General features: G+C 43.9%; 1 protein-coding gene across 2 annotated transcripts in view; it reads right to left on the bottom strand.

Moving 5' to 3' along the window:
- Positions 1 to 13,224, bottom strand: part of LRRK2 (leucine rich repeat kinase 2) — a 321,822-nt gene that overhangs the window by 202,324 nt on the left and 106,274 nt on the right. For both annotated transcript variants that reach the window (XM_069765011.1, XM_069765012.1), the window contains exons 21-25: positions 7,680 to 7,850; positions 6,666 to 6,781; positions 3,976 to 4,039; positions 3,653 to 3,870; positions 2,823 to 3,073 (exon numbers count right to left, since the gene is read on the bottom strand). In XM_069765011.1, the coding sequence (XP_069621112.1) occupies positions 2,823 to 3,073; positions 3,653 to 3,870; positions 3,976 to 4,039; positions 6,666 to 6,781; positions 7,680 to 7,850 (820 nt within the window). The remainder of the gene's footprint in view (positions 1 to 2,822; positions 3,074 to 3,652; positions 3,871 to 3,975; positions 4,040 to 6,665; positions 6,782 to 7,679; positions 7,851 to 13,224) is intronic.

Here is a 13,224-nt window from a genome sequence, read left to right as displayed (position 1 = left end):
GATGAATCCTCTCAATGACCATTTGGTCGCATCGTTCCTGAGGCAGTAGGGAAGCAAATATTTCTCTGGTTGATTTTTCGAGTATTTCGTTGGAGACGCTTTCAGGAATCCCCTTAATTCTAATGTTTTTACGGCGACTCCGGTTTTCTTGATCCTCTATAGCTAGGGATGCCATGTTTAGTTGGGATTTGTGAAAGTCCAGGTGGTCTTTTATTTTGTTAGAATGACTTATAATAGAAGACTGAGTGGTTTCTAGGAATTCAACCCTATTACCGATTTGTTGTATATCTTCTCGTAGGCCAGAGACCTCTGCGATTAGTGGTTTCATTGCTTGGATTAATGCCTTTTTGAGGAAAGATTTTGAAATACCTCCAGAGTCTGAGTGGTGTCGCTTCCTGAAGCTTCATCGCTAGAATCCAGATCGTCGACAGGGTCATCTGATTTGGTGTTGGAGCGAGAGGACTTGTGAGCAGACCGGGTCAGTGAATGCTTATGTTTTAGGAATTTCTCCATGTCACTTTGCTTGTCTTGTTTTGTAACAGGTAGAGAAGATTTGCTGCGCTCTTTATGAATTTTTACCATTCTAGCTGAATATAGCGCTTGCTTGGGAGATCACCACCTGTGCGCCATTATAACTTTTAGATCAGCATATCTGTGAGTGTGGTTGAAGCAACATGAATGAACATTGTCATAATTTTAGTAAGGAAGAAGGTTGTCGCCAAGCCGTCCATGTTGTTCAATTAAGAAGAGAGATATATTGAAGCTTTTTATGTCATCAGCAGGTGGCGTAGCAGTACCACAGAATCTCTATGTTATTGCCGGTTATCAAAGGCTCCCCTCCCAAAGGAGGCTCTCCTCACTATAAATGTGCAAGGTGAAGTGTAACAGATTGCACACTAGGTGTCACTCTCGGCTCTTAGTAAAAAATGAATAAAAGGAAAAAATAAAACGAAAAAACTAAATAAAATAAAATAATAAAATGTTCAGAGATGGCCTGGGTGTAGGGGTCTCAGACAAGGAACTGTAAATCACAGGACCTCCAGCTGTGGATTTGCTTCTGGTTGCTGTGTGGCCGTCCTGAGCCCCCCTGTTCACAGAAATGGGGAGGGGGGGAAGCAATGCCAAACCTTCACTGGTACTAAGGCAGATTTGATGTGACCTTTATATGATGTATGGCACAGCGGTCGCTACCCCGCACCCCCAGGCAGTAGCAGGAGAGGAGGGCTGGTCAAGTACTCCAGAGTTGAAGCGGTCCTTGCTTGGCTGATAGGGGCCTCTCTCTGCGCCCAACGGTGGATCTAAGATGGCGCAGCGGGAGATCCCCAGGTCTGTCTCACCACTCTCCGGACGTGCCGTCCCGTTCAAGGCAGCCGCTGGGTCGGGAGGGACTCAGAGCGCCACCATGGACGATGAGCCCACCCAGCACAAGAACCAGCAGATGTGCAGGATCCGTCCCGCAGGTACTCTGGCAGGGCGTTGCGGTCGGGACGCAGCAGCGATGCACACCGCAGCGATCACCAGACCGCGGAGGGCTCCAAGGTTGAGGAGCGGTAATCTGAAGGGGCGACGAGCCGGGACAGGGAGTGCGCCCGGGAAGCAGGCGACCCGCTCTTCTCCAAAGCCGCCCAGGTGCGGCGCGCTTCAGGGCCGCGAACCGCCCAAGATGGCGGCGTCCCGCGACAGTCTCTCCACGGGGCCCGCAGCGGCGGCCCAGACAGACGGCCGGGCTCCAGCTGGGGATGGAGCGCGGCAGCTCCGAATCACTCCCTGAGCAGGTGAGCTTTTAGCCCGGAGGGGCAGGGGCAGCGCGCGGCCCCAATGGTATATGCGGCCGGGTCGCAGCGGGTTCAGAGGTTGGAGGGATTGGCGGCAAGCGCCGCCGGCGGAGCCGCAGGATGCGCACCTCCCTCAGGTCTTCCTACCTCCTCCAGACTCCACAGAACGCTCCTGATGGACTATCCGTCCCCTGATGTAGTTGCTGGTGAGGGGTTCCCACCATAGGGCAGTCCAATGTAGTCCCTCCACCGGGCTCAGCTCACAACTGGCGGGAAGGGCCAGATCCCCCAGCAGGCCTCAGATACACGTGTAGGCCTCAGTAGTGGAAGTTTGATTAATCGACTGTTTATAGGTCAGATGCGATGAACAAAGACCTTTGGGTCAGCAGGGAGGTAGAAAACGTCCTCCAGCCTAGTGGATGGGTAAATGAGGCTGCTGATTAAGTCAGATTATCGCAGTCGGCAGAGGAGCTCAGTGGAGACACGTCCTGCTCCCTCAGCTGCTGGCCACGACCCCCCGGATTCCGTTTTTTTTTTTACTGAGTATGCTCCGATTTATTTAGCCAGATCCGTTAGTCGGATCCGTCGAAAAAACAAATCCATCGCATCAGTTTTTCGACGGCAAAAAACTGATGTGTGAAAGGGGTCTTAGAGAGGTGGTTGTCTATGCACACATCTCTCAATTATAGTTTATATGAGTTATTTAAGGCTAGATTATCATCAAAACACAATGCTCTTTAATTGAGACACCCACATGCATTTGCAGGATCCCCATTCTACAAATAAGTTGAAAGTTGACTTTTCACATACAGTATTACAGATTTTGAGATCTCTCAGATTTAATTCCCTTTTAAGTTTAATGCAGCCATTTAGACTGGTATGAACTTGTCATCAGTGACATTTTGTAAACATTGTGTTTCACTGCTCATGGGTTATGCCTCGATGCAAAAAATGTTGAGCACCCTTGGTCTAGAATGATAACACATTGCATACGCAAAAACAATTAAATGACAGAATTTCTCCACACTACATCGGAAGATATCTTACCCTTCAAGGATTAATTCTTCTAGTTTCTGTGTGATATTTCCAATACATTCAGGAATTTCTTTCAGCTGATTGTATGACAGATTAAGATGCTTCAATGTTAGGCATATCGTGTTTGCTTGCAAATTTAACAAGGGTCCAATTTCATTTCTCGACATATCAAGGAATGAGATACTACTCATTTCCAAAATAGCAGGAGGGAACGTTTTGAAGTTGTTATTGCGCAAATCAAGATAAGTCAAAGACTTGAAAACCTGGATAAAACAACAAATAAAAACATAAAGGCAAAACAGAGAGAAAGAACTTAAAGGAAATCTGTCAGCAAGATTTCATCCCCTAGAAAACTATTAATATCTGCATGGCGCTCCTTCTAAGACTACTTCAGCAATGCCTTTACAAGGCCAGTTCATTCCATTGTTACAAAGAAATCAATGTTTGAATCGACATGCAAATGAGCCTAAAAAATTGGTAGATCTGAAGCCTCTGTCACTCCAGCTCTATTTCCTGCCCAGAGCCGCTGCCTCTTGCTTGACTGACGGCCTCTATGCTATGTGACTTCAGAACTACATATAGCAATTCAGCCTCATTTGCCTATTAAAAAAAAGGTTGAAAAAATACAATAATGAATTGTGGATTTTATAATTTATCCAATTTATCATTTCTTCTGGAACTGGTTAACAGTTTACAGTGAACTGGTTTACAGCTGCACAAATGTTCACGTACTCATCCCCCCAAAATTTCCAGACACTGACTATCTGACATGGAATTAGGATTCCTGCAGCTATATACAGCACTTCAGCTCATTTTTAGAATTCAAACAAATCTCGACTTACATCACAGAGCGATTTAGGAATAGATGTTAAAGTATTCTGTTGGAGCTCTAATTTCTCAAGACGTTCCAAGTGAATGGTCAATTGGGACTTTTTATTTATTAAATCTATGCTTTCCAGATCATTTGCCGACAGGTCTAAGGATCGAATATGTTCTTTTTCAGTCAATGAAGAGGTGCTATCGGTTCGCTTCATGTGCAGTGAAAAAAGTGCTTTACCCACTTAAAGAAAACAAACACTATTTTAAAGACATATTAATAAAGTTCTTTTAACACTATGATTGCAAAAGAGCGGAGATTTTCATGCTGTCAGTCTCATAAACTTACAAGGATAATCAATTTGAGGAAAATCTTTTCTGCGACGTAAATTAGGTTCATCCCCAAATCCGCCCTATTGAACAAACAAAAAACCTAACAAAATTAATAAAAAAATTAAACATACATATTTTTTTTTATTTACTTTTCCTTAAGGCCAAGTTTACAGCTAGCATATGTTTTCTTTTTCAGGTTTTTTTTTTTTGTGCTGTACAAGTAACAGTTATAAGTAAATAGGAACTTTAAAAATCCCATTGCACACAACGAACTGGGAATTTTGTAGCGTTTGTTCCATTTCTTGTTCAAAATGCAGGAAGGCCACACTATCGGGCTGATGTTTCTGCTTGAGTTCACTGATTAAAAACATGCAGCGCTAAAAACAAAAGCCAAAATTTATGATTGGATTTTAAATTGATGCATCTAACTCACGGAGGTCAGAATGACCCTGTTTTATACCCTAGTAAGAGTAAAAGCCTACTACTTGGCATGAGACTTCTGCACACAGGAGCATCTAGTACTTGAGAGGCAGAAAAAAAAATGAGCAAAAATGTCAATGTCCATCATAAAATAAAAACAAGTGTTGCATTAAGCATTTAGACACGACTGCATTCAGGCCATTAACGTGGAAATCTGTGACTGCTAGGGGGACTAAAAAATAAGTGAAAGTTAGTAATCCATATCCATATAACAGAAAATTTGAATTATTGCCTGTCACCAGCTTTTGTGTGTTTCCTGCCCAGTCGATGGATCTCTACAGAGCCTTCTGCTCTGCACGCTTGCAAAACCAATCTGGCACACCCCTCTGCTGCAGGTTTTTTTTTACAAGGAACCTGTGGCCATAGACCACATGGAAAACCCGGTAGGGAAGAAAACAGACAGCCCCACTACCTTTCTGTAGTCCGTTTAAAAAATAAAAGCCCATGGCAGGTTTTCCTAAATCTGCCTTGGACAAATAGCTTGCCCAAGACTTATATTCACTTTTATTCTTCACTACAATGCACTCCCACGGCCTCAGTATGCATGTGTGTGCATCCTGGGGGACACATAGCGACCCTCGCATATGACCCCGGTCACTGCCTCATACCATTTACAACAAACTGTTCATTTTTGCGTTGGAAATTCAGTTGCCAATCAGTGAATAATACCAAACAATATTTGTCTGGTACAAGAACACACAAAGACGGAAACTCGACTGACTACATTACAGTCAATTGTGTGTCTTGGGCACAGCTGATGTCTGTAATGAGAGGGATACGGCACTACTATAGTTTGTGTTGTTCTGCTCCTATTACAGAACAGAATAATGTAAGAGAAGGACGCCAATGTGAACAGGAGAACACCTTTTCTCTGTATAAAAAGCAGAATTTCACTTGGTGAGTATGCCGCAGTCACTGTTGTTATTATGGGGTGGGGCACTGCCAGGCTTTGCTGCAGTCACTGTAATTATTGGTGGGTTGCAGTGGTCTTCAATCAGTTTTTAGGCAATATTTCAAAGATTTGCCACTATCATTTTTACTATAGAGAGTGGGGGTGGAGAGAGCTCATCGATGTTGCTAAACATGTGAACATGTGAAAGGCTGTCCATACACATATTGAATGTGTGTATGAGTGCATGAATGTATGTGGGGAGTATGTAGGACTGCATCCAGGAAATTGTAACAATTTATATGAGTACATGACTGTATGTGGTGAGTACGCTGCAAACCCCCTTTGCAAACTAGGTTTATTATCAAAACTAGTAAACCTTTTGCTTTCACAATGAACCAACAATAACTTCAGCACAACTAATGTATCAAGTGGTTTCTCCAAATTCAACACAAAATGTGTCTTAAACAGCAAAATCTCAAGACTATTCAATCACTTAATAACAAGCATCTTTAATGTGTCCTTTGACTGTGATGACCTGTCCAAACATGTTGCATAGACAGACACCATCTTCTGGCAGTGTCTGGGCCGGTTTTAGATGAGGTGTAGACATGGGCCTAAATTAAAAGTGGGCATCAAATATTAACAGATTACACCATCACACAAATATTTTTTGTACATTTTACAGAACAAAACAAGACCAAAAGTGACTAAGGACTTATTGTTTCTTTGTTCTTAAAGGCTTTTTGGAGAACAATGTTGTTAGTGCCATTTACCTTTATTGCAGACAATACATGGAGCAGCAATCCTAGAGAAAGTCTGAAGATTAAAGGGTAGGGCACTTCATTGTTATTTTAACAGCTCCGTTTGGGATATGATTTTGTAGCTCCTACGACATACAAGTATTATAGGTCCTCCTTGTTAGCGTTGCTAGCCTCAGACTGGTGAACACTATCCTTAAAATGGCTGGGAGTGTATGAGCATTTGACCTGACCTAGCCTCCTTCATTTAAAAAAGATGTCACATGTGAAAGCTGAATTTCAGCTGTAGTAGGCCGCTGGACAGGTCTGATCACCTGCTCCTCCAGCAGCCATTTTAAGGACAGAAGCGCAGTATGTGAGAAAAGCTATACTAATATGGGCTTGTCATGTTTATAAATTAGTATGTGCCACAAAATCATGTCCTCCAAAAATTTGCAAATATCAAGATAAAATGGATAACCCCTTGAAGTGTAACCATGTCTTATAGGGAGGTCAGTGAGAAATAGGGATCTAAAGACAAGCAATCAGTCTGAAAGTCAACTTTAACATGCCTTAACACCAAGTAACACATCATACCAAGGAGTTAGTCTGCCTCTGATCTGATGTCACATGATTCAGCTTTGAGTTTTCCTTATGAATATCAAGGCTGACAAATGAGTGCGGTTTTTTCACAGGATGTGTTCCTTCACTGCCTTTAAACATAAAATAAGAAGTAATGATTTAAATGATGATTAACAGGTAATGATTATCTTAGGTTCCTTTCACATTGCATTTTTGCCCACGTTCATTGGTCCTGTCGGGGATTGATGCACAACAAAGGACGCGTGGACTGCCAGCACCATTATAGTCAAAGGCCTCGTTGACACATATGCTCGAATCCCGTTTTGCGAGGGGGTTCAGGCGCAAGCCCCGACCACACAAGCAAAAGTGGGCAAAAACACAATGTGAAAGAAGTCTTAGAACAAGTAGAGGCACAAATACTTTTCACAAACCCTTTATGACCTGAAAAAGACTTCAAGACAGCTTAGCACAACACACATAGTATACCAACCTATACAGTAAAAAGTGATACCCTGACACTAAGCTAAAGGTGCCCCTGAGCCATAGAAAGCTATTTTGTTCGTATAGTCAATGGTGTCCTTCCAGTGCCATTTAAATCACTTATGTAACAGGTTCATCTTCTGCATGAGGTTCCCAATTTCCCTTTTTTCACTATGGAATTATCAGGCAATTATAAATGCTGTAGTGGCCAATGTAAAAATGGAAATACTTTTTTGGGAAAGAAAATACTTTCCCTTAAAGGCCCTCTCAGGTCCCTTTACATTTTTAGTATATACTTGAATTACCCATAAATTAAAATAAATAATAAATATTATAGGAAAATCCCCTATGGGCAAGAGGAAACTCAATACCCATTTGTCAAATTATTCGTTAATTTCCAGGAAAAATAACAGAGAAACGGCAGCCCAGGGCATAGAAAAAGATGTTCTATATTTGTTACTTTATACAAGAGATATTTCCTAATACACAGGTTTTCATGAAAATTACCCAAGACACAAAATCAAAATGCATTTGTGGAAAGTACATTACCTTCACTATCTATGTCATCACTGTTAGCAAATACATCATCAAAACCATCATGTGAGAAGGAATCGTCTTTATCAAGTAAGTCATGCACAGAACTTAGATCTCCTGAAGATCTGCAGCCATAGTGTTTGCTTTGGTAACGAAAAACCATTCTTGCCAAAATGGGTCCGAAGTCTGAAAGAAATGTGAACGTTACATATAATAAATTCAAAACGCAGTAACAAAGTCTTATTATAGTAATTTTAATAAAATCTTCCAACAAATGTATGCACACTACAGACAGATATTCATACCCACTGTGAGCCCCATGGCTCTGGTGGTATATTTGGTACTCTGCAGAGTGTATAATTTATTTTGTCAATACGGTAAATTAGTTCTGTTCGAGTAACATATGAAACCTCAACATTGTGATTTTCAAAGGGGCAGAGTAAATGCATTAAAATGGAATTTGAAAGATGACTTTCAAAATAGAGTAGGTCCAGGTAAATACCAAAAGGTTTGGGGTCTTTTGGTAGGTAGATAGTCTAACCCTCGACCCTTAGGTATCACAGTAATTAAATTTGGTTTCTGTTGTGTTCTTTTCTACTACCGTATATACTCAAGTATAAGCCGACCTGAGTATAAGCCGACCCCCTAATTTTGCCACAAAAAACTGGGAAAACTTATTGACTCGAGTATAAGCCTAGGGTAGGAAATGCAGCAGCTACTGGTAAATTTCAAAAATAAAAATAGATGCTCCATACCGTTCATTATTGCCCCATAAGATGCTCCATATAAAGCTGTGCTATATATAATGCTCCATACTGTTCATTATTGCCCTATAGATGTGCCATAGAAAGCTCTGCCATATAGTGCTCTGCACCGTTCATTATTGCCCCATAGATGTGCCATATAAAGCTGTGCCATATAGTGCTCTGCACTGTTCATTATTGCCCCATAGATGTGCCATATAGTGCTCTGCACCGTTCATTATTGCCCCATAGCTATGCCATATAGTGCTCTGCGCCGTTCATTATTGCCCCATAGCTGTGCCATATAGTGCTCTGCGCCATTCAGTATTGCCCCATAGCTGCCATATAGTGCTCTGCGCCGTTCAGTATTGCCCCATAGCTGCCATATAGTGCTCTGCGCCGTTCAGTACTGCCCCATAGCTGCCATATAGTGCTGTGTGCCGTTCAGTACTGCCCCATAGCTGCCATATAGTGCTGTGTGCCCTTCAGTACTGCCCCATAGCTGCCATATAGTGCTGTGTGCCATTCAGTACTGCCCCATAGCTGCCATATAGTGCTGTGTGCCGTTCAGTACTGCCCCATAGCTGCCATATAGTGCTGTGTGCCGTTCAGTACTGCCCCATAGTTGCCATATAGTGCTGTGTGCCGTTCAGTACTGCCCCATAGCTGCCATATAGTGCTGTGCGCCGTTCAGTACTGCCCCATAGCTGCCATATAGTGCTGTGTGCCATTCAGTACTGCCCCATAGCTGCCATATAGTGCTGTGTTCTGTTCAGTACTGCCCCATAGCTGTGCCATAGAAAGTTCTGCCATTGCTGCTGCTGCTGCAATAATAAAAAAAAAAAGCCATACTCACCTCTCTTGCTTGCAGCTCCCGGCGTCTCGTTCCGGCGTCTCTGCACACTGACTGATCAGGCAGAGGGCGCCGCGCACACTATATGCGTCATCGCGCCCTCTGACCTAACAGTCAGAGCGCAGAGACGCCGGGAAGATGGAGCGACGCCCGGCGGCTGGAACGCGGACAGGTGAATATAAAATACTTACCTAGTCCTGGCGGTCCTGGCGCTCCCCGCCTGTCTCACGGTCTTCTGTGCTGCAGCCTCTTCCTCTATCAGCAGTCACCGTTACCGCTGATTAGAGAAATGAATAGGCGGCTCCACCCCTATGGGAGGTGGAGCCGCCTATTCATTTCTCTAATGAGCGGTCCCACGTGACCGCTGAACGGGGGAAGAGCTGCAGCACAGAAGACCGTGGGACGGCAGGGGGAGCGCCAGGATCGCTGGGACTAGGTAAGTATGCCTCAGCGCCCTCTCCCCCTCACCCGCCGACCCCACCGCTACCGTGACTCGAGTATAAGCCGAGAGGGGCACTTTCAGCCCAAAATTTTGGGCTGAAAATCTCGGCTTATACTCGAGTATATACGGTATATGTGTTCTGCTTTTCTTTTAGTTTCTTTCTTTTTTCTTTGTAGTGATGGAGACCTAGTACCAGCGTTGCTTTCACATTTTGCTTGGGTCTCTGAATCAGTCCAGATGTCTTTTTTAGCCCATATACATCTGCTCCATGTATATGTTCTCCCAGACTGTAACAATATGACTTCTTTTTTTCTTGTATATATGACCACTTGTTTGATTAGTGTGACAGGGTCACTGGCACGGTATATGAGGGGAGATATGTGTCACGAAGATTGCTTTCTTCCGTGATCTAAAAACCTGTAAGTTTCTCTTCATCACGCTATATGCTGAAGGCGTTAATCATCAATGTTGGGACAGATTTGTAGGAAAATAAGAGATGGGCTAGATGACTACTCACCATATCTCCACCTCAAGGGTGTTGCTGGGATGTTAAATGTACAGCCACTATTTTTTTTTCTGTGTTGTGGTTTGCAGAGGAGAGACACCAGACAACGTGGCTCCATGTGGAGTTGAAGACACATGATCGTCTGAGCGGGCAAATCCCTCAGACATATGGACTTTGCTACATTATCTTTTTGTTTTGTCATTATGCCAGAAAGGCCATGTTTACTTTGCTGAACCCTGCTAAGGTTTATGCTGTTCCATAATAAACCAGCAGGTATTGTACCACAAGACGCGTTCCTGTGTCTACCTTTGGAAGCAGCTGAGTGAGTCAACCCCTCACATTAGATAACAGTTTTGTATTGTTTTATTGCTGTTTTCTCTATCACTTCATTGGGGGACACAGGAAACCATGGGTGTATACTGCTGCCACTAGGAGGCTGCCACTATGTAGAAAAAAAATTAGCACCTCTTCCGCAGTGTACTCCTCACCGAGTGGCACTAGGTTAATCAGTTTTAGCTTAGTGCCAGTAGTAGGTGGACACATGTCTTTTACTATACCCATATCCACCTCAGTTTTTGGCGTTTTCCTGTAACATCTCCCTTATTTTTTAGATGGATCTTCTCCTTTACCTCTGGAGGGATACAGTGTGAACAGTCACAGAGACTGAGTACGGTGTGTACTGCCACCCCGTATTCTTATACGTCTACCTGGCAGGAACCCAAGGCCTAACACATGAAGAGTGTTTAGGTGATCCAAACTTTAGTCCTGGCCCCCGTCTCCTACCCACTTGCCCACCAGAACCTGTCGTTTCAGGAGGCATGGATGCCCCTCAATCCAAGAGGCTCGGACATAATAATAATAATAATCTTTATTTATATAGCGCCAACATATTCCGCAGCGCTTTACAGTTTAACAGTTTCAAACACAAAAGTCATAAGTAACAACGTTAACAATACAATAATTAAAGCAAAATAAGACGACCCTGCTCGTGAGAGCTTACAATCTACAATGAGGAGGGGGAGATGCAAAGTACAGGTGTGTATTTACAATGATGTATTTACAATGATGATCCAGCCATCTTCAGGGGTTGGGGAATAGATGGGGATAGTGAATGGGCTACACACACACAAACATAACATAACTTTGATTAGTGAACGTGATAGGCCGCTCTGAACAAATGTGTTTTGAGCGAGCGCCTAAAAATATGCAAATTATGGATGGTCCTAATATCTTGGGGTAGAGCATTCCAGAGGATTTGCGCAGCACGGGAGAAGTCTTGGAGTCGGGAGTGGGAGGTACGGATTAGTGCAGAGGTTAATCGAAAGTCATTTGCAGAGCGCAGTGGTCTGTTAGGCTGATAGACAGAAATGAGGGAGGAGATGTAAGGGGGTGCCGCACTGTGGAGAGCTTTGTGGGTGAGAACAAGTACTTTGAATTGTATCCTGTAATGAATGGGTAGCCAGTGTAACGACTGGCGAAGAGCGGACGCGTCCGAGTAACGATTAGCCAGATGGACGACCCTGGCTGCTGCATTAAGGATGGACTGGAGAGGGGAAAGTCGAGTGAAGGGGAGGCCAATTAATAGAGCGTTACAGTAGTCCAGGCGGGAGTGGATCAGGGTGACAGTGAGGGTTTTAGCTGTCTCCATGGTGAGAAAAGGGCGGATTCTAGAGATGTTCTTTAGGTGTAAGCGGCACGAGCGGGCAAGAGATTGTACAGGGTGGAGCGCGGTAATTTGCTTTTTTGCACTGCATGCTGTGGCGGCACTGTCGGTCGAAGAGAGGGGAGAGTGGGTGTGGCTTACAGTGGCTGATGGGAGATTTGTATTCCTCTGCCTTTCAGTTGCCATCATGCAGTGGACACGTGAGGAAAGGTCATTTTGTGTTGAAGCGTATTTTTCAAATGCCCACTCGATCATTGCAGTGCAGCGTGCTTTTCGTTTACAATTCGCTGTTCCTCCACGCGGACGTGTTCCTGGACGGCAATCAATTGTAAATTGGGTGAATGCATTCAGAACAGCAGGGAATGTGTCATGTGTACGAAGGGGACCTGAGAGAAGGATTACAACACCACAAAACATCGAGAGAGTTAGAGCAGCAGTACTGCAATCTCCGAAACGCTCTGCTCGGAAGCAATCATTTGCTCTTGGCATTTCAAGACGTTCTCTCCACCGGATTCTTCATGATGAACTGAATTTTCACGCGTATAAAATGTGCGTGGTCCAACATTTGTCAGCATGGGACTATTTGACACGACCGTCCCAACACCTTGGAAGACCTAAGGAACAATATTGAAGCTGAAATTGGCAGAATACCAGTGGACATGCTTGTTAGAGTTCATGAAAACTTCAGAAAACGTATGCAGCAGTGTGTGGATAGCGAAGGTCGACATTTGCCAGATACACTATTTAAAACCATGTAATTTAAAAATTCCATTACTGTTCAGTATAATTAAAATATAAAATAAATTTTTCTAATGATCATAATTTTTTTATTTCATTCCCAAATCAGCAAATTACCGCGCTCCACCCTGTATATGGGAGGTGAAGGAGAGATCGGAGTCAAACATAACACCCAGACAGCGCGCCTGCTGCCGGGGTGTTATTATGGTGCCACCCACAGAGAGGGAAATGTCAGACATCTATTGATGGTCTTCAATGAAGAGGTACATCTCCTTTTTTCTCCCTCTCAGGTTCTTGTCCAGAGGTGTTAAGGAGGTTCAGGTAGGTTATTCCCGGGGTGAACAATTGGGACTTTCTCAGCCACGAGGGTCTCACAGTGGGAGAGTGGTCTTTACATCGGAAGTCTTCCATTAGATTTGCCCTTCGATGGGGCACTCTGGATGTAGACCTCATGGCATCCCGGCTGAACAGGAAGGTTCCATGGTTCATTTCCAGGTCCCGCGATCCTCTCATGGTGGACGCTGACGCTCTTGCAATACCCTGGTCATAGTTTGTTCTTCCCTGTTTCCTCCCCTCCCACTTCTTTCAAAGGCTGTTGAAGAAGACCAAGGCGGAA

This window comes from Ranitomeya imitator, chromosome 4, assembly GCF_032444005.1.
Source record: "Ranitomeya imitator isolate aRanImi1 chromosome 4, aRanImi1.pri, whole genome shotgun sequence".
NCBI classification, from domain to species: Eukaryota; Metazoa; Chordata; class Amphibia; order Anura; family Dendrobatidae; genus Ranitomeya; species Ranitomeya imitator.
Note: the sequence above shows the minus strand (reverse complement) of the source record. Positions and strands in the feature narration are given on the sequence as shown.